Source organism: Corylus avellana, chromosome 10 (genome assembly GCF_965113065.1).
Source record: "Corylus avellana chromosome 10, dhCorAvel1.hap1.2, whole genome shotgun sequence".
Lineage (NCBI taxonomy): Eukaryota > Viridiplantae > Streptophyta > Magnoliopsida > Fagales > Betulaceae > Corylus > Corylus avellana.
Genome location: NC_142499.1, coordinates 6,978,995 through 6,999,260, shown reverse-complemented (window position 1 = coordinate 6,999,260; position 20,266 = coordinate 6,978,995). Strand labels below are relative to the sequence as shown.

General features: G+C 34.8%; 2 protein-coding genes across 3 annotated transcripts; both read right to left on the bottom strand.

Moving 5' to 3' along the window:
• Window positions 1-504: 504 nt before the first annotated feature.
• On the bottom strand, window positions 505-1,983 carry LOC132162042 (UPF0481 protein At3g47200-like). Its single transcript, XM_088511140.1, has 2 exons — window positions 1,267-1,983; window positions 505-1,143 (listed from the first exon to the last, which is right to left on the bottom strand). Exons 1-2 carry the CDS (start codon window positions 1,937-1,939, stop codon window positions 524-526), a joined length of 1,293 nt encoding a protein of 430 aa, XP_088367266.1. The 5' UTR covers window positions 1,940-1,983; the 3' UTR covers window positions 505-523.
• A 4,772-nt stretch (window positions 1,984-6,755) lies between these two features.
• Window positions 6,756-12,812, bottom strand: LOC132162662 (uncharacterized). 2 transcript variants are annotated; one of them, XM_059572946.2, is made up of 6 exons: window positions 12,610-12,812; window positions 11,758-11,916; window positions 10,799-11,670; window positions 10,585-10,696; window positions 9,836-10,489; window positions 6,756-7,613 (listed from the first exon to the last, which is right to left on the bottom strand). In XM_059572946.2, the coding sequence occupies exons 1-6, from the start codon at window positions 12,610-12,612 to the stop codon at window positions 6,921-6,923; spliced, it is 2,493 nt and encodes an 830-aa protein (XP_059428929.2). In that variant the 5' UTR covers window positions 12,613-12,812; the 3' UTR covers window positions 6,756-6,920. The 2 variants fall into 2 exon arrangements, with proteins under 2 accessions (XP_059428929.2, XP_059428931.2); XM_059572948.2 differs by having other exon boundaries at window positions 6,756-7,607.
• Between the last annotated feature and the right edge of the window lie 7,454 nt (window positions 12,813-20,266).

Sequence of the window (20,266 nt, the reverse complement as noted above, 5' to 3'; positions counted from 1 at the left end):
ACCATGTAAAAAAATAATTAATTTTTTTTTAAAATATCTTATTATTTTGATTTTGATTTTTTTAAATGTGTTATTAGTGAAATGTTATGAACCGTTAGATTAAAATGAACACTCCAGATTTAAGATGAGATTTGATGGCAGACAAAGGAGAGAGTTAAAAACAAGTGCCAGTTCATTTTGGGCAATTTTCGGGAGCCAAAATTCGGACTCCCTAGCACTCCCCAAATATGTATATATTCATAGGACCATTAGATCAACTGGCATAGGCCAATAATTTTGATACCATGAAAAAATTTATAATACTATTAATATTAAATGTGAAAAATAATAAAATAGACAAAATATTTGATGTGGTGTTTACAGTCCAAATGACCCTATTTATAAGGATGTAGAGAAAATACAAAAAGACAGGATTGATAAAATCAAATCAGTGTTGAATATTTCTAATTTGCTTTTATTAATTACAATAAATACAAAAATATTCTCGTAATATCAAATCTCTTTATCATATATTCTAACCTTGTTACATTTGCCGTATAGAAATTGTGGTTTGTAACATGGTCAAAATTAGACCAACGAGTGCAAAATAGGTAGACATCAACGCCTGTGGATTGGTGAAATAGTCACGCTTTAATGCTGCCTTCCATAAGTTCCTAGGCTCATTACAAAATGCTTGCACATTGCGACAGAGATTTGAGTAAAGGAAATCACCGTAGGCAGCATCACTACCAAGCCTGTTGATGAAAGTTAATGTGTCCTCAGTTCTCAAAAAGCTTTTAAGAATTCCTTTCCTTTTGAGAATATCCACGTCCTCGCTGGTGCTAATAAGGTCACGCAAAAGTAAAGCATAAGAGCTGACTTTATGGTCTTGCGTTGATTCACACTGTTCAAACGCAACCATGTTTTTGAAAAAATATTTTGTGTCCTCTGTGATAAGTATCGGTGGGATTGTCATCACCCCATTTTCGAAAGTTACATTGAGCATGCCTTTGTCTCCAATTTTGATTATAACTCCAGCGTGGCAAAGCTCTGTCACAGATGGAATCGTTTCACTAATCGGGCAATTACGCTCATTATGATTAGCCCCCCCGCCGAAAGATCCAACAAATTTGTTTCGGTAGCAGTCAAGTAAATGCTCAGGGTCTGGCAAACTGACAAGTAAATGCCTGTTTTGGAGGTTACCATGAGGGTCCTTCAAACCGGTAGGATCAGATAGGATAAGATCAGGCAGGGACATCTCTTGATCATTTGATCTGGTCTTCAAACCGGTAGGATCAGATAGGATAAGATCAGGCAGGGACATCTCTTGATCATTTAATCTGGTCATGCTGAATAAACAATCCAGCACCCGCCAAGGAAGCTGATTCTCAAGCAGAAACAAGTCATTTTTTATTTGATAAGTCCTCCATGACGAATTGAATACGGGATCTTCCTTCTCTCGGGGAACCAGACTTAAATATTTGCGAAAAAATTCAATGATAAAGCAGCCATCAATCACCATCATCTCTATGAATTCCTTTTTAACGAAACCAATTTCTCCAGCGTAACAAGCACGACATTCTTGCTCAATCTCTTCAATGGCTTCTACAAAGCACTTCAAAGTAGTTTCATTAGTTGGTGCTCTACTCAGGAGGCAATGCAAATACCATAACTTAATTTCTTGCATTGGTAGCAGCTTCTCCTTTCCGTGGTGAAATGGACCAATTGAAACTAACTCTGGCTCAAAATCCTTCTCATTATGCATGCGTAGTTTATCCGGAACCCTAAATATGGAACACTTAGATAGTATTCGATTCGTCTGGCAAAGCTTTTCTTCAATCGAAGATACTACTTCTGTTACGTCCTTAATAGTATCGGTAGAAGCTTGATTGCTACTCGCCTCTGTCATCATATAATTATCTCCTACTTTTGTGGAATCTTTGCTACTATTCTCTGTCATGTCGTCATCACATATTTTTAGTGGCAAAGTAATGGCTAAATTAATAAAATAACATTATATTTTTTCTCAATAAATTATTTTATAACACTTAATTGATATTTCTTGTAAGTTGACAGAAGTCAAAAACAAATTTAGATGACAATATATATATATATATATATATATATATATATATATATATATATATTTTCCAAACAATTGAACGAGTAAACTATTCTCTATTTTGTTTTGCCCAAAAAAAAAAAAAAAAGAACAAGTAACCAAAAAAAGAAAAGGAAAAAGAGCAAAATTATTGCATCAACAACCAACATAATGTGCTTAAAAAAGAAATCAGCATTATGTTGCCCAACAACAACAACGAAATCAACATCATGAATGTTAGAATATTTTCTTTATTTAGTTTTCTTGTAGGTTTATTCCCTTTCTTATTTAATCTATTGGGCTATACCACTTAAAATAAAAAAATAAATAAAAAAATTTAAAAAAAAAAATGATGAATGCTACGGTTTCTCTTTTTATAAGGCACTTATTTGCAGCGCACATCATATAGACCTGCGCTTATTTGTAGGGGTGAGAAAGATTAACCGCCCACTAACCGCCTATATATATATATATATATGAAACCGTGTCATTTTTGTGTTTCAAATTTTAAATATATATAAAAATCTAGAGTACATTATTATCATAGAAACAACATCATTTTGGTTTTTTTTTTTTTTTTTTTTTTTATTTCTTAAGAAAAAATAATTTTATAATTTTTATAATTTTTATAATTTTTCTTTTAAAAAGTGGTTAGCGGTTATTATAGTTACTAATCTCTAACCACCAATTAACCGCCTAAGCAATTAATAAATTTTAATAACCACCTAGACGATTACAGTTAGCTGTAATTGGCACTTTTTCACCCCTACTTATTTGGTCTTGCCACCCCCAAAGAGCCATCCCCAAGCAGGAAGCCACCCAGGGTGGTTTTCCCAAATTTTTTTTTCTAGCTTTTAATATTTAAAATTCTTTTTTTCTTTAATTTTTAGTTTTAGTTTTTTTTCAAATATATTCAATTTAATATGCGTTATATATTCTCTAAACTATTCTAACATAATTTACCTGCCCAAGACACACCGTTAAGGGTTTGTTTGAAGGGCTTAAAAGTGTGTTTAAGACTCAAAAATTTCGTATGAAGAAAAAAGTATCAATTTAGTAAGAAAAAATTAAAAATACTTTTAAGGGTCCAAAAAACTTGAAAAATTATCAAAACACACTTTTAACGAAAGTTAAAAAATAAGACGTTTGCCACAAAAAAAAAAAAAAGAAAGAAAATTTAACTTAAAAACTTTATTTATCTCTCCCAATTTCCAAACATGCACTACCGGAAAAGTTAGAAGCGTGTTGTCAAAGCTAAATGACGTAAATCGGTGTACGAAACTCGTTACTTTTTCAGAGTGCACAGAAAGGAGAAGGAGAGTAAATGGTCAGGTTGCTTACATTTTCCAAGCCTCGCAATCGATCAACTTGATGTACACTCCGGAGATGGGCCTCTACCAGAGCTGCTCACGAGGTAATTCGAAAACCTGTAAATACAGAATATACCATTTTTATGAGACGTTCTTTTAATTTAGTTTTCTATTAAATAGAATTCAGATTGTTGGAAAAAAAAAAAAAAAAAACAAAAACAAAACAAAACAAAACCAATTTATTTGCTGCTCCCACATTTACTCAGCAAAAAAAAAAAAAAAACAACCGAAATCCAAATCAACAAAAAGTTAGTCAATCTTGAATTCAGTCAAATTGAGACATATATATATACTTACACTCAAAATGTCACTTATGGCGTTAAAGGAATGCAAGGCAAGGGGCTCTGTGACAGAAGAGAATCAAAGGGGTTCTTGAGTGATGACCTCGTTCAGAGTAAGGTCTCGAAGGTAGTAATTTAGGGAAATGGCCAGACGTATGGAAATAAGCGAGATGAGCTGACTTGTGTTTAAAGATGAAAGGATAATGGAGAGGAAATGGTTTTATATATACCCAAAGTATATGAATTTTTTGAAGAAAATATGACCGTTAAGAAAATATAAATTTTTAAAAGATGTGACCGTTAAAATAAAATAAATATTAAAAAATATAATGGTCAGTCAGAATAAGACAAATTTTTTTCAAAAAAAAAAACATATTTTCCTCTCATCTTTAAACACAAGCCAGCTCATCTCTCTTCTTTCCATACGTCTGGCCACTTCCCAATACACATGAATCTACCTTCGAGAGGGATTAAGACCTTACTCTGAACAAGGTCATCACCCAAGAACCCCTTTGATTCTCTTCTGTCACATGGCCCCTAGCATTCCTTTAACGCTGGTCGCTGGGCTATCTAAAGTTTAGTTAAATATTAGGTAAAAAATTTATTTTTGTTATTTTAACTAATTACTTTTTACAAGCACTAAACATCAAGCTGTTCAAATATTTTTCTACTTTAACTAAATTTTATTTTTATTGATTATTAATTAGTTGAAACTAACTACCATGAAGGGAAGGAAATATTTAGCCTATTAAGGCTTTAATGGGAATTTTTTCCACTAAAGGAACCCTAGTCGTGTTTCTCTCAGCCCTTCCCCATCTACTCCCCACTCCTATCCTCCCCTTCTATATTTTTTTTTTCTTTTTTTCTTTATGTTTGTAGGTGTTCTCCAATCATATCAGTAACTTTGGCATCTCTATTATACATCCGTCCACCTTTTACCGTGTTGTGCTGTTCATATCCTGCCCTTCTGGTTTTTTTTTTTTTTTTTTTTTTTTTCTCTTTATGTTTGTAGATGTTCTCCGATCATATCAATAACTTCGGCCTCTCCGCTATGCATCCATCCACCTTCCACCGTGTTGTGCCGTTTATTTTCTTTTTAATTCATACTTATTGGTGAAAATCTTTAGAAGTACATGCTTCCTATACATCAAAGTTCACTTCAGGGGGGTATATTAACCCCAAAAACTAAGTATCAATTTCTCATTGGCAAGGGAGCATCATCGATGAGTTCTCTATTATGTGCTTTTAGTCAAAATTTAGATAATATTTTCAAAAGCTCATATTTATCAAACTCTCCATCTTTTTTCCAATTTAGTTTTTGTTAGAATCTCTCTCCATATTTCATGCTAGTTTTTCTTTAGTCATTCTTTATTTTATTACTTCCATTGTTTTCTCTTTCCATACGTGAGCTTGAAAGTCCTCATTTTTTTTTTCTTTGGTGGTTAGTTTCAACCAATTAACAATTAATAAAAAAAATAATATTTAGTGAAAGTAGAAAATTTTTTAGAGAGCTTAATATTTGGTACTCGTAAAAAGTAGTTAAATAAAATAACAAAAACAAATTTTATAGCTAAAATTTGGCTAAATTTTAGAAAGCTCATTAGTGGTTAGTTTCAAGCAATGAGAAACTGATACTTAGTTTTTAGGGTTAAATATAACCCCTTGAACTATCAATCATTTTTTAAAAAGTTTCACGAACTGATAGGTGTGATACTTAGATACATCAAACTATAATTTTGTAGCAATTAAGTCTTTTTATATCATTCTACCAAAAATGCCCCTATGTTCATAAAATCAAAAATCCAAATTTCATGCAAATTCTTTCCACACTAATCGAACCTTACTCCATGTATATTAGTATTTAATAAAAACTTTTTTTTTTTAATAAATTCATTGATTTTAAGAAAATAGGGGTATTTTTTTAAGAATGACAGAAAAGTAGCTTAATTGCAACAAAATGATAGTTTGATGTATGCAAGTGTCACTTATGTCATTTCATGATACTTTTAAAAAAATGACAGATTAGTTTAGAAGGGTTAAGTGTATTTAATCTTCAAAAAGAGAAACTAAGCTCTGTTTTTTTTTTAGTGTTTTTATTTTCTCTCCCATTGAAGTAGTGTTGGAGCAAAGCATGATTTAGCAAAGGGGTAATGTAATAACTAATAATCAACATAGAGAGTTTCAAATTTTGTACCTTGGGGAAGCAACTGGAGTAATGCTATTTATACTTCCACTTTCTTACACCTACTTCCTTACATTTATAGGTGGCTTTTAAAATCACCATTAGATTAAAATCTAATAAAGATCTATTACAAATTTGATAGTAGTTTTAAAAGCAATATATGAGTACGAAAAAATTGATATAAAAAAGTGAAAGTATGTGTATCATTACTCACCTTTTAAATACAATGTTTTGGACTTTTCACTTTTCTTTTAAATATGGTGTTGCTGGTTTTATTAATATTTTTACATTTGTAACCTTGCACGAGGTTTTAAAAAACTTGGGTTATCGTCTTTAAGAGATAGCTTAATCAGCTAGAACCACGCCTAATGAAGTAGAGGTTACTAGTTCGAATTTCTCTCCCCCCCTCTTGTACGAATATGTCAAAAAAAAAAAACTTGGGTTATCAAACAAAAAGTTAAACGGTCAAAGAAGCAACCAAATAAACATATTATATATTATGGGAGAAACAGCTGCAGTTGCAAAACATGCAGATTTATTGATCGGTTAGCACTTTCTTCTTGAATCGGAAATGAAGAAATTTCTTTATTTTGATAATTTCTTCCTCTATTGTGGGTAAACAAATAGCAAAGCCAATGAAATTATCAATCTCTCTATTAACCAAATGACCAGAGCAGAAGCATCAGGCATAAAACTATAGCAGGAAAGAAAAAGAGTACAATTTCAGGAAACTAAGCAAAACTTATTTAATTCATACATGTAAATAATCTCTCTGTAGGTTAAACAAAAGGCAGTTGAACCCATCAAAGACTTCATTGCACAAAGTCGCCATTCCAGAGATGTAAAGAAATGAAGAGTGGATTGATATTCGTTATATACATCTGCACCAAAAAAGATTGAAACTTATTTGCACGATTCTACAAAAACAAATAACCAATCAAGTATCAACCCTACTATAAAAATTGCCACCTTATAATGCTAGTGCTACTACAAACAGAACATTTAAGTTACTGTTTGTCCACTTTTGGAGGCCTTCCCCGGCCCCGGGGTTTCGGTTGCTGCAGTTGGCTCTCTGAGGTCAATGGCTCTCCCATCATTCTGTCTGTAAACAACTTCCTTTTAGGAGGCCTCCCCTGTCCTCGACGTTGGGGTTGCTCCTGCTGCTGTGAAGGCAATAATGCCTCCATGGTTGTAACTAAAACTGGTTTTGGTCTAGGAGGCCTCCCCCGACTCCGTTTACCAGGCTGCTGCAGCTGCAATTCATTATGATTCTGGTGATCCAAGGGTATTGACTCTTGCAAAATTGTGTCTGCCTTTCTCTTGGGTGTAGGAATAGGATGTCTCCCCTGGCTCTCACACCCTTCTTTTTGGTGTCCATTTAGATTCTGATGAGCAATAGGTGGATCTATATCTTCCTTCGATTTAGGAGGCCTCCCCCAGCCTTGATGCTTTGGCAGCGGTTGCTCATGATGACGCTGATCATCTGAGGGCAGTGATTCCGCAATAGCCATATGCCAATCTGGCTTTAACTTTGAAGTCCTCCCTCGGCCTTTACGCTTGAATTGCTGCAGTTGCTCATACTGATTTTTTGAGGAAAACGATTCCATAATGGTATCTTTTTCAGAAAGTTCAAGTTGGGAAACACCTTGGGATCGAGGAGGGTGTACTTGCCTTCCCTGGCCCTGACACTTCAGCTGTTCCTGCCAATATTGAGTTGAAAATTCAATTTCTAATTTGGTATCTATTTTGTTTTTGGACAAGTGAAGAATCTTAATGCCAAAAAGGGGGCATAGGGAGTTTACCAAAGGTATTCCCGAAGAATTACAATGTGAATTCGAAAGATCTAAAAATTCAAAAAAGTTGTGAAAAAACCATTGCTTAGAGCTATCATCCAATCTTACCATGAATTGAGTTAAATTGGTTTCAATTAGTCATAATCAATTATTAATGCATAACTTTTGGATTGCTTTGTTTAAGTTCTTCAACATTGTATTGATGTAGCTTAGAGATTAATATTGGTTGGTCTATCAAATTATATTTGGATTGTAAAACAGACATACGCACAACCACACATTTCTGCGTATAGTGCTTTTTACAGTTGGTCGCTTAATTTAATTAGTTTTATAACCAAGATGAGAAATTTTAATATCCAAATAACTACACAGTTTTATATAAAATTTAAAATTCTTAAAAAACATATCCTTGCAATTTAAGGGTTACAAGCTAGTTATTGATATCTTCAAGTTTCCACATCCACCATATAAATTAATTACTAAATTCGAGTTGCTTCTCCAGCCCAGGCTTCTAGGATTCCATAAGCTTGAAATTTTAATCGACAAATTGTAAAGAGAAAATTCATTATTTTTGAGATTCTACTCTATCTTGTATTCTAGTATCCAATAACAAGCCCATGCATTAGGGTAACTTAATTTATTAATTAGTTGCCGAATTTGTATATAACACCATCCACTACAGAGGCCTGGGGGACGTCACTAAAACTTGATAACATAGCATTCATATTTTATGGGGAGTCCTCAAAGGCCTAAGCCTTAGTGGCAAGGTTTAGTTTAGTCTTTTTCCTTTAATTAACATATTTAGTAAAAATATATATATAGACCATACAAAAAGCATAAAAGGAGGCAAAATATCTTAAAATGCTCTGGTTAACTTCATTGGGGTGGTTTATCAAAGATTAATAAAATAAAGCCACTTCTTCCTTTCAACTATTAATATCCCAAACCACCAAAAACAAAATCTAGATTCCATGAGTTCGTGGAGAGCTCGTATATCACAATTTTTATTCCCACAAGATAAATCCAGTAACAAATTGATTTCCTGCATACGCTCCTCAAACATATTATAAGTTATTGATGGTGTAATTCTAATGCAATTAACTGTAGGAACCTCTTAAAATATGTTAAATAGATTTTACAGCATACTACTTATTCTTTCATGATCGTATTTGTTATTTATTAATTTTTTTAATAGTTCTTTATTTAAATATTTTATAATATTAAAAATTCAAATTTCGAAAAGCTTACACACTACTATGCCTCACCGATTATGCCTTGCCATATGGAGTCTAAAACACTCATTGATCCGTACAAAAAAATATATAATTATTTTCTTACCAATCCTTGGGGATTAGTGGTAACCACTTTTGATTAATTTTTTTTTATAATTAATCAAAATATCATAAAATAGAGTAAGGCGTTTCTTTATACACATGGAGTACACAACATAAGCCACCTAGGTAGTAGGGACAAAAAGAACAAGAAAATCATGATAACTAATCACTAAATCACTTTTGATCAACTAAATTGTGGTCACTTAACACGAAGTTTATATGATTGCTTTGGTACCTTCAACACAGTAATAAGCAATGGAAGTCAAATCTACTAGAACCAACGTGATTGATGGAAAAATTAGTAGTATTCTCATATTTGTTTACAAACGCTTGGACACATAATACAGAAGCAACATTTAAGGAGTAGTATAAGATAGAGAAATAACAGGGTCTAATCACCATAAAATTTGCAAAAGATGACTTATTTTAAATCATTTACCAGTACATTTTACATCATGCAGCAGGCAGAAACATGGAGACAAAGAACCTACTTGCAAAAAAGAGGATGTTGGGGGGTTGATATTTCAACTTAATTGATCTCTAAATTTCCTAGGGCAAAGACTATGGCATGATATGCAGTTTTTGACAAAAATACCATTTTCCCTTTTTGCTACAATAACACCGCTCTTGCTCAAGCTGCTAGAGATCCGTGGAATAAACATCATAATAGGCATATTAACATGCTTATCATTTTTAGCATTCTTTGAAGATTTCTATCCTATGGCTTTTGCTACACTTGTATTGATAAAAAATAGCTGATTGCAAAGAAATTAGGCAAAGCTTCATCGTTATTACCTGGTATTCATGTGCCTTTGCCTTGCCACAAAGAGTAGTTTTCTGCTGCTGCTCCTTTTGAGCTGATGGCTCCACTCTGGATGATTTGAGCTGTAGAGCACTTTCTGAATATGGAAGCTCTGGTTTCTTCTCCAGCTCAAGTGCACGTGACTCTGAGGGTACCTCAAGAGAACTCATAACTGGCAAAGATTCCAATAGCTTCGGGTTGCTGCAAAGTTCTGGACGGCCTTCAGCAAAGTCCAGTTGCTTCATCTCAAGCTGCCTTGAGTCCATGTTGAGAGAATTTTTTGATATGGATGCCTCTTGCCCAATATTTTTTGTTTCCATTTCCTTTAAACCAAGTTCTAATCCTATCTCCGAATTCTCATGCTCTTGCTGTTGCTCATCGTCAAGCTCTCCTGAATTTTTTAGCACACCAGAGAAGGCTCCAGTTGGTTCAGGATGGCATCCTCGAGCCTCATGCTGACCGCAAAGTTTTACTTGCTTTTTTTGTTGCGTCTGCTCAGGCTTCTTAAGATTTTTTTTCTCTTGTTCTTCTATGGAAGGTTTTAGAGTGTCATGCTTTGACACCTCCCCTGTACATGATGAGCTAATAATATCCATCAGTTTTTCCTCAATCTTCTTGGTCCTCTTCAGCAATTCTATACACTTATCCTATCATTCAGAGAGTAATAAGTAAAAACAATTTTTTTATAAAATGAATTGAAAGAGATCATCACATTGTTGAAATGAACATCTTTAATATCCACCTTTACTGGAAGTAATGAGCCATCATTTTTCAATCTCTGGCTTGTAAGAGAAGAGCTCTGGGTTGTCACAATAGCTTCATCTTTCTCTGGCTTCTTATAAAACTGCAGATCACTGTTAATTAAACAAGAAAAGGAGTGCATGTGAGATCAATAATAAAAGGAAAAGGGCACAATAAAGATAAAAAATAATAATAGTAACTAGAAAGGGGCAAACCTAAGGCCAATAATCTTGCTCCTCACTTCAGTTGGTGGGTTAATTTGTTTCTCAATCACTTCATTCTTTTCCCCTTGTAGTTCAATCAGCTTTTCAATCAGTAGAATTTGTTCTTGTAACTGAATCTGTTTTTTAACATCTTCAATTTGGTGATCGTGTGGCAGATTCTGATCCTTAAGCACTTCGATTTGCTGTTTCTTTGTTAGACAAGGATCTAGAATTGTACCATCCACTCGTTTTTCTTGAATTTGTTCTCCAGTCACTTTATTTTTCTCTTCTGCTCCACTAGGCTCTTCCACAATAACTGCAATTTCATGCCTTTGTGTTTGACCTTGTTGTGAACTCACTTCATCTTGCTCTTTATTTTGCTGCTTTTGAGATGGATATGGTTTCTCAATTGAGTCACCTCTTTGTTCTTGATATTTTTCTTCAATGAATTCAACTTTGTGTTCTTTTGCTTCATTGTGTTTTTCTATCACTTCAAGTTGTTGCACTTGTTCTATTTGTTCCTCAAGCACTTCAACAAGTTCTGCCGCTTGCGTTAGATCTTCAGTTCCATTGACCTGTGGGTCTTGTTCACTTTGCTCTTCTGCAGGCTTTTGTTCTTCTATTGCTTCGACTCTATCTTCAGTTCGATGGACATTTCCCTCCTCCCTATTAAGAAGAGAATTAGTGCTTTCAACAGGAACCATATAACGGTTTCCAAAAGCTTTAACAATCTCTCCACTCTCACTAAGTTTGTTCAAATGATGACTCAAAAAACTTGCATGAGCCAGTGGCAAATCCTCAACATCTTCCTTAATAAACTTTGATATTGCTTCCTCAGTTGAGCCCTTTTCCTCATTCAATTGTTCAATCGCCCTCCGTATCATCTACACAAATTCACACGTAAAGTTAGGACATCAAAAAGTCATCATAGAACAGCTAAAGAGCAAGAGATAAGAAAAAGAGAGTGGTACCAAAGCATAGGTAGGGTGATTGGGGGTACGCAAATCAGAGAGCTTCTCATAAATGCATTGCTCAATATAGTTATTGAGACCAGATCCGACATTATTGTAGGCATTCAGGTGTGTATACTTTGTCATCGCGACATCAATGATCTTCTTTAATTTTAGCCTCTGTCCATGGTGTTCAAAAGAGTTGTCAGCAGGGGTTGGGGCAATATTTGTAAACCCAGAACATAATCTAGCCCATAAAATATACCGGTTCTATGATCGATCACTAATCTAGCAATCTCGAGCAGTGGCCGTGCCATGACATCATTTAATCAGAGGTCATAATTTTAAAGCAAGAGGTTTTAGCCACACAACATGGTGCATTAATAAAAGATAGGACAGTTAATGGCGACGAACATAGTACTAATTTTTTTAGGCATAGACATGAATTTAGTAAAAACGTTTACAATCATTACTAATAGATGCATCATGACTAAGAAATTTAGTACGAAGTTGTATCCTACCTGTTCCAACTCTTTCTTAAGATCTCACAAACTTGTGATAAAAATTGCTTTGAAACCAAACAAAACCAAAAGCAATAACAAACAAAAGTATACATGTTAAACATAAATGCCTATTGGGAAACCCTAGAAAATAGAGAACATCAAACACGTAATTTGTTGTTACGAACCCTCTACTTCACATTATTATTAACTAATTAATCCTTTCCTACTAAGATTAGGTTTATTTTCTACTCTATAAAAAGCAATGTAAGTGCCCTTAGGCTTATCATTGAATAACAATTTTCAATCAATTGCTATAAGCAAATTCTGGAGGCTAGACCCCCTCGAAGAGGATAAGAACTATGGTTCTCACCATCTGGAATCAGAGCAGTGCTTTCTTGGGCGATTTTGGAGTGCCGTGTGTGGTGCTGATTGTGCGGCAGTGGGCTGTTGCGCAACCGTACTGAGCGTGAGTGGATCGCCGTCAACGTGGGTGGTAGATGTTCAGCGCTGTTCCGGTGGTACAGCGGTTGCTGATTCCTATGTGTTCCCGTGAGCGGCTGTGGGAGGTGCAAAATTTTCTGGAACTTTTTGCTCTGAAATTTTGCTTTGTGCGTGTTTATTTTTGGGGAAGAAGGGGGCTGTTTGGTTGCAGCACTTGGTGGAAATCTCTATTCCAGTGCACGGGTAAGCTTCTTCCACTGTGAGGATTATCTTATTCTGATTTAGTGTTGGAAGTTCTGACTGTTTGGTAACAGTGTTAAGTTAGCACTTTCAAGCTTATTGTATTCTCAGCATATCTTATTCAGCCTAAAGGCAAAAATAAAAAATAAATAAAAGAAATTAAAAAAAAAAAAAAAACAAAGAAGAAGTTTATGCCTTTTACTCGTAGTAAGAAGAGAGAGCTTACTATTACCGACTTAATTTAATACATCATGGTTGTCACTAGCAATGTTCTAATAGACGAGGATTCTTTTGAATCGAGAATTATTTCAAAGATTGAGAAACAATTGAGGGAATTAATGGCAGAAGCCCAAGATAGCTGAGGTGTGCACTCTAGGTCAAACAAAAATAGAGTCACTCGAACATCGATTGCAAAGGGAGTAAGAGTATGGAGCTCCACATATGAAATTGGAGTTTCCGTGCTAGGATGATAAAGATCCATCAGGATGGATTTCTAGAGCAGAGCACTTTTTCAAATATGACCACACACATGTTGATTCGAAGGTGGGGATAGCATCAATCAGTCTTAATGAAGATGCCATACAATGGTTTGACTGGTTAGTAGCTTGTCGTGGAGAAACAACATGTGATGAATTTGTGGAGGGACTTCTTATCTGATTTAGTCCTTCAGCATATGATAATGTAGACGAAGAGCTCACAAAGATTTGACAAAGATGATAATGTAGACGAAGAACTCACAAAGATTTGACAAAGATCTATTGTGAGTGGATATCAAAGCCGCTTTGAGCACCTCTACAACCAAACTCGGGGGTGGTCTGAAAAACAGTTGGTGGGGACTTTCATTGAGGGACTTCGGTCAGAGATTTGACTTGAAAGTCAAGGCCCAACGACCAAGGACAATCACTGTTGCATTTTCAATTGCAAGAGTACAAGAGGAAAGGCTTGGTGAGGAAAATCGCAAAATAACCAAAGTAGTAAACAAGATGACTATTGGAAGTACCGGTGCTCCAAATTCATTTCAAAAACCTCTCGTTACTCAGTTGACACAAGAAGAACTCAAGCAATTATCAACTAAAGGGCTTGTTGGCATTGTGATGAGAAGTGGCACAGAGGACATCAATGCAAGCAAGGAAAATTACTAATGATTGAACCAATGGAAGAGCCAACTTACTTAGAAATTAATGGTGGGAGTCTGAGTCCGACAATGAACAATCTGAGAATGCGGATGATATGATGGTAGTTGCAATTCAAGTTCATATGTTTATCTTATAGTATGTATTATAGTATGTATTCACATTTTTTAAATACACACACACACACACACACACACATATATATATATATATACAATGGCGGAGCTAGACAATTCATATTGTAGGGGTCGCTAAACTAAAAATATGATAAACATAATTTTAAATAAAAATTAAGTAATTCACACAGTATATGCATCTCAAAAAGATATCTATAAAAGTGTATAAATATGTGCTCAAATTGATATATTATAAATGTAACATGTTGCCACTATATCAAAAAGACAGAAAAAAAAAAAAAAAAAAAAAAAAAAAAAAAGAGTATAGAATTGCACTTTACAGTCTCTTAGAAGTATAAAATTATCAAGTATCGACTTTAAATCAAAGCTCTCAACAATTTCCCTTTCAATATAGAGAACTAACCTATATGCAAGAAAATCATCCTCCATTTTGTTGCGAAATCATGTTTTAACAATTTTTATTGCTGAAAATGCTCATTCAGTAGTTGTTGTAGACACTGGAAGATTTCAAATAAGACGAATCAATCTATCAATAAGATAGTATGTCTTTGATTTTTCTGTCTTTACCAATTCTTGGCATAATTTTACAATAGAAGACAAATTTTGTAATGTCAGATCAGTAAGCACATCAAATTCAAAATACCTCAACTGATATCTCAAATTAATTTTCTCCTGCTCAGAAAAATTAAGAGAATAATACTTCTCCACAAGGATACACATATCGTCAATTTTAAAGGATTTATAAGCATCTTTTGGATTCAAAGCTGAGCTAAGTATCAAAAGTTCCATCGCCTTTTCACCAAACCTACTAACAAGCTATTGCAATTGAAAGTCGATAGTAATATTGAATATGTCAAAATGATAATGATGCTCCACTGTAATGTGATTCTTTTGATCACCACCTCGACCTTCAATATAACGAGCACTCAAATCCGGAATGTCAATTTCAGATTTCTTGGAGAAAGAGACAATGTTCTCAAGCAAATTATCTCAACCATCATATCTCAACTTTTGGATAAGTTTTTTTTGCAATAGAAACTGAATGAATAGCATTTAAAATGTCTTGAGATTTTTGCTGCAAAACTTGACAAAGAACATTAGTAATGCCCACGATTTTTTCATTAAATGTAAAATAAACATGAACTCGAAGGATGTAAGCATGTTATAAGCAGCATTAGCATCTCCTCATTGAAAGTAAGTCCCTTTTTCTCTTCTAACATCTTCAAGATAGAACTGTACAAGTAGCATCAAATATCCTTATTAGGCTACAAATAGAATTAGAATGAGAACCCCAACGAGAATCACCAACTCGTTTCAAAGTGTCAAATTGGTTAGCCCCTTTTCTAGGTTCAAGCTCACCAATAGCTTGCATATATGCAATTTGTGTTGCATGAACAGCTTGTATTTGAGCATGACATTTACATGAAACACTGGCCACATTAATAATAAAGTTCAAATTTGTGAAGAACTCATGAACAGAAACCACCTCTCTAGATGCAACAACTAATGCTAATTGTAATTGATGAGCCAAACAATGAACATAGTATGCACAATGGCAATCATTAAGAAATAATGCTTGCAATCCTTTCTATTCACAACGCATGTTACTAGCACCAACATATCTTTGTCCACGTATATTTTGAATATCAAGGAGATAACGAGAGAGAACATCAGATATTCCATAGTTTAGAGTTAATGCCGATATATCTTTAACATGAACTAGATCAAAGAAACGTAATGATGCAAAAAGATATATCTTGCGGAGAAGTATTATCTTTTTGCTCTCTCTTAGACTCATCTCGTGTTCATCAACAATGATGCAAAATTTAGAGTTTTCAATATCTTCACGAATTTTATCTCGCACTTTACTTGCAATGACTTGCAAAATCTCCTTTTGAACTGTATGTGAATTATACTTTGCAGATTTTGTAGCATTTTTCAAAACAACACTTGCAACTTTATTGAATCAAAATTTTAATCGTCTCAAGAAAATTACCTCAATTTTTTGAATCAAGAATCTTATCATGACCTCTAAAAGCATATCCTTGAAATGCAAGCCACCGAACAACATCAATAAAAGTTTGGGAAAACTTCAGAAAGCCCCCATGAACTTCCAGCCATTTTGATATACCCCCCCTGAATTTCCAAAACTCTCACTTAGACCTTCTGAACTTTGGTTTTCTCTTACTTTGGACCCTTTTAACGTTAAAGTCAAATAATTTGACTTTTTATACCCATTTTACCCTCCCCCAAAACGACGTCGTTTTGGGTCCTAAAACTACAATACCTACCCAGCCCAAAACGACTTCGTTTTAGGCATTAATTTTTTTTTTTTTAAAAAAAAAGAAAAGCAAAATAAATAAATTAAAAAAATTAATGCCTAAAACGACGTCGTTTTGGGTTGGGTAGGTGTTGTAGTTTTAGGACACAAAACGACGTAGTTTTGGTGGAGGGTAAAATGGGTATAAAAAGTTAAAAGGGTCCAAAGTGAGAGAAAACCAAAATTCAGGGAGCCTAAGTGAGAGTTTTGAAAATTTAGGGAGGGTATGTCAAAACGGCTAGAAGTTCAGGGGGGCTTTCTGAAGTTTCCCCTAAAAGCTTTCATACGCAGTCGATTATTTAGAATTTGTTTGGTACTTTGTGCATTCAATACTTTATCGATATGCCGTGATTGATTTCGTAAATCCTCACAAGATTTCACAGCATTATTATGAGGTGACAAGGATCATCTCCAATATGAGTAAAAAATGCACAATTTTTTCCCTCATGAACATTTTTTCCAATTTCTAAATCCCTTGATAGTAAATATATTCCATCCAAGATGTCCATCTCTTTTCATAGTAAAAAGATAACATGGTAGACAATATGCAGCATCCTTAGACCGAGAATACTGAAGCCAAGTTGAAAATTGTGTGAACCAAGAGGCTTGAAAGCGACGATGGTGCTTTTTTGGTCCAAAAAGTGGATAATTTGAAAGAACAAGTTGATGTGGACCATATTTCAAATAAGCACGTCTTATTTCATCACGTTGATTGACTGGATAGTCCCACATCGAAGGACATAATCCTAGATCTAGATCTATAGAACAAACATCAACTTCATTAACATTAAGTGTGGATGGTTTAAATTGAATCTCTTGTGTTTCCGCAATTAGAGATTCAAAAGGATGTTTTTCATCTTCAACACTTGGGGTTTGTTTGGCAACAGCCTTGACCCAGACATTGTTCAGTGTTTGGGTCAAGGCTCTGCTTTTGGTGTAAAAATTTACCACTTTTTTCCTATTTCGCCCCTACTTCCTCCTGATTGAAACACGACCGTTTATGCTGGATTTTCCTACGCTGAAGAAGGCCCTCCCACCCCCTGCGCTTTGTGTGCTTCCCACGCTGAGGAAGGGAAAAAGCCCACCGCCATTGGAACACAGTGCCCCGAACACAAGCGTCCGAAGCCGCGAAGAAGGGAAACCCATTTCTGATTTCTCCCCCCCCCCCCACCCCCACCCCCACACGCGTCCGAAGCTCCCTACGGAAAACCAGTTCTGATTTCGTGCCCTCCCTACCCCCTGCAATTTTCTTTGCAAAATTTCTCCCCCCCCCCCCCCCCTCACACGCGTTCGATTCAGCCAAGGGAAACCCATTTCTGAGTTCTCGTCCCCCTGCGACTTTGGGCTTTGTTTGCAGAAGTTCTCCCCCCTACCACGCGTCCGAAGCAGGCGAGTGAAAGCCCATAGATTTCTCTCGCCCCCCACCCCCCTGCGCCTAGTTTGCAGAATTTCTACCCCCCAACACGCGTCCAGCCCATGCGTATCAGGTCTCCCCACAATGCCTGGACCTGGCCAGCTGTGTTCCTCGGGTATATTAGAGGCTTTGCCTCCCAAAAATTCAAAGCACCCATCCAGAAATTACACTGCCCGTGAAGCCAGCCGCAAGTCTCGGTGGAGAAGAGCTCTAGCCACGGCTCCACGCACACGATCACGATCTAAGGTATTGCATATAGTTTTTTATTATGGTTCTGTAGAATTTAATTTTGTTGGTTTGGAAATATGTAAGATTAATTAATTGTATCATTCTCAATTATATTTAAGTTTTACCAATATGTGGGGTTTCTCAGAGAATTTGAAGGGGGAATTATTGTGTATCATGGTATAATTAATATAACATGGGATATATGTATATATATGCTATGTTTTGCAGAGTAGTACTACCAAGCTTCTCAATTGAAAAGTTATCAAACTTAATTAAGTATGCACAAATGAGATTCTGCTGATATTTCTAAGTAGAGCTTTTGAATAAGGTGGTTCTAACTTTTGGTGCATTAGGAAGACTTGCCGTTTCTTTAAGAAGGATTATGAAGTTTCTTCTCTGATATATTCCAACTTTTTCTTTAACCCAATCATAGCTGGCCATTGGTTTCATAAGATGATTTTATCTATGAAAACATTCAAGATGCCACAAAAAAAAAAAAATTTACTCAGTGTGATGCACTCAATGGATACACAAATCTCTGTATTTTGTGAATTGAAGCAAAAGCAAAACACAGTACAAATAGATTGATAAATGCTTGAGCAAATACAGTGGCAATCATAGGAAGGTACAGCATCTTTCAAATTTGTACATCTAGTCTTTGCCTGGGTAATGCAACCAATATGTTAGATATGATAACACTTGCTATCAATTTACAGGGATATAGAAAGGAAATGTCCTGCTACCACAATATGAAAAATCACATCATTTTGCTTCCCTGGACATTTAAAGGCTGAATCCATCATCCAAAAAAATTCACACTAAAATAATATGGTGCAGCTTCTTAAGCAACATAGACACAATCTTTTTCTTTTTGTATCTTTTCACATAATGTTTCTGATTAAATTAAATCAACAATGTGGAACACCACAACCTTAAATAAATGCTATGCAGAAAACACCCAATTCAATTGCACAGTAAAACAAAATTAAGGAAATTTTAATTACCATTGGTGGTCAAGCAACCATATTCACGTCAAAATGAAATGAGACATTTATTTAATTATTGATCAGAAGGTACCCAATTTAATTATTTATTTGCTTATCTTTTCTAAGTCCAATGCTTTATGATACTGATTTAGGGTCTCCTTTAGTTTTAAGGCCACCAATATTCTAACTTATTTAACCACCAATCTTAGCTCAATAGTCCATGCCACTTGGCTGTGAGGTCAGAGCTGCTTTGAATCTTGTTAGTTTTTGACATTATTATCTTTAAAAAAAATGAACTATTTCATGACATATGTTTCAATGACAACATAGTGGAACTTTCACAAGTCGGTATATATATATATATATCCACCTCTTGAAGCATGGACTTTCCTCTAGCTCCAGCCATTTATTGCTTGTACAGAGAAGGCTGAGAATCTTTTGAGAATTAAAGGATTGCAGACTTTGTTTGCTTCTGTCTTGGGCTGGTTTGCTGTTTTCCAAGTGTATATGCAATTTTGTTTGATTCAATTGTCTTCTTATTGGAGAAGTGTATAAAGGTACAGAGTTATATACTCAAAATATGTAGCTTCGGTTTTGCATATATGTTGGATTTGATTTATAAGAAGATTTTATCGCTTTATCTGCTTGGGCTTATTTTATACTTGTAATCATAATATGTAGCTTCTCGAGATGTTATAAATTCATATACTTTTTCAGCAAATGGATAAATGACACTTTGTTTGTTGGCAATGAAAAAATTGGCCATAAGTATGATAAATATGTGTATCTGTGTGTTGTCTATGGTATTAGGGTGTATATGTCAATAATGATTAATATGCCACCACTTTCTGCTTACTCGGCATTAATGTTGGCCTTGTTTAATTTTCAGTTCGGTGGGTATAACTTGCGACAACGACATTCCAACAAGTTCAAGGTAGGCTTCTTATTTTATACCAAAACTTGCTTCATTTATAAATTGTTCGTGCCTAACCTATTTTCCTGCTTATTGTAAATATGTCGTATCACAGTTCACGTAATCGTATATATTAGTTCGAGTGTCTAAGTAAAATATTAGTTTTGTGTTGACTGTGGTTGGTAGATAAGTATCATACATGATTTATGCATGTC

Coding starts and splice junctions, on each gene's coding strand:
- LOC132162042 (XM_088511140.1), bottom strand. CDS start 1,939: ATGACAGAGAATAGTAGCAAAGATTCCACAAAAGTAGGAGATAATTAT. Junction 1,144..1,266: donor TATCCTATCTGATCCTACCG/GTTTGAAGACCA, acceptor TCAGTTTGCCAG/ACCCTGAGCATTTACTTGAC.
- LOC132162662 (XM_059572946.2), bottom strand. Junction 10,490..10,584: donor GCTCATTACTTCCAGTAAAG/GTGGATATTAAA, acceptor TCTGAATGATAG/GATAAGTGTATAGAATTGCT. Junction 7,614..9,835: donor CAAAGGCACATGAATACCAG/GTAATAACGATG, acceptor CAATATTGGCAG/GAACAGCTGAAGTGTCAGGG.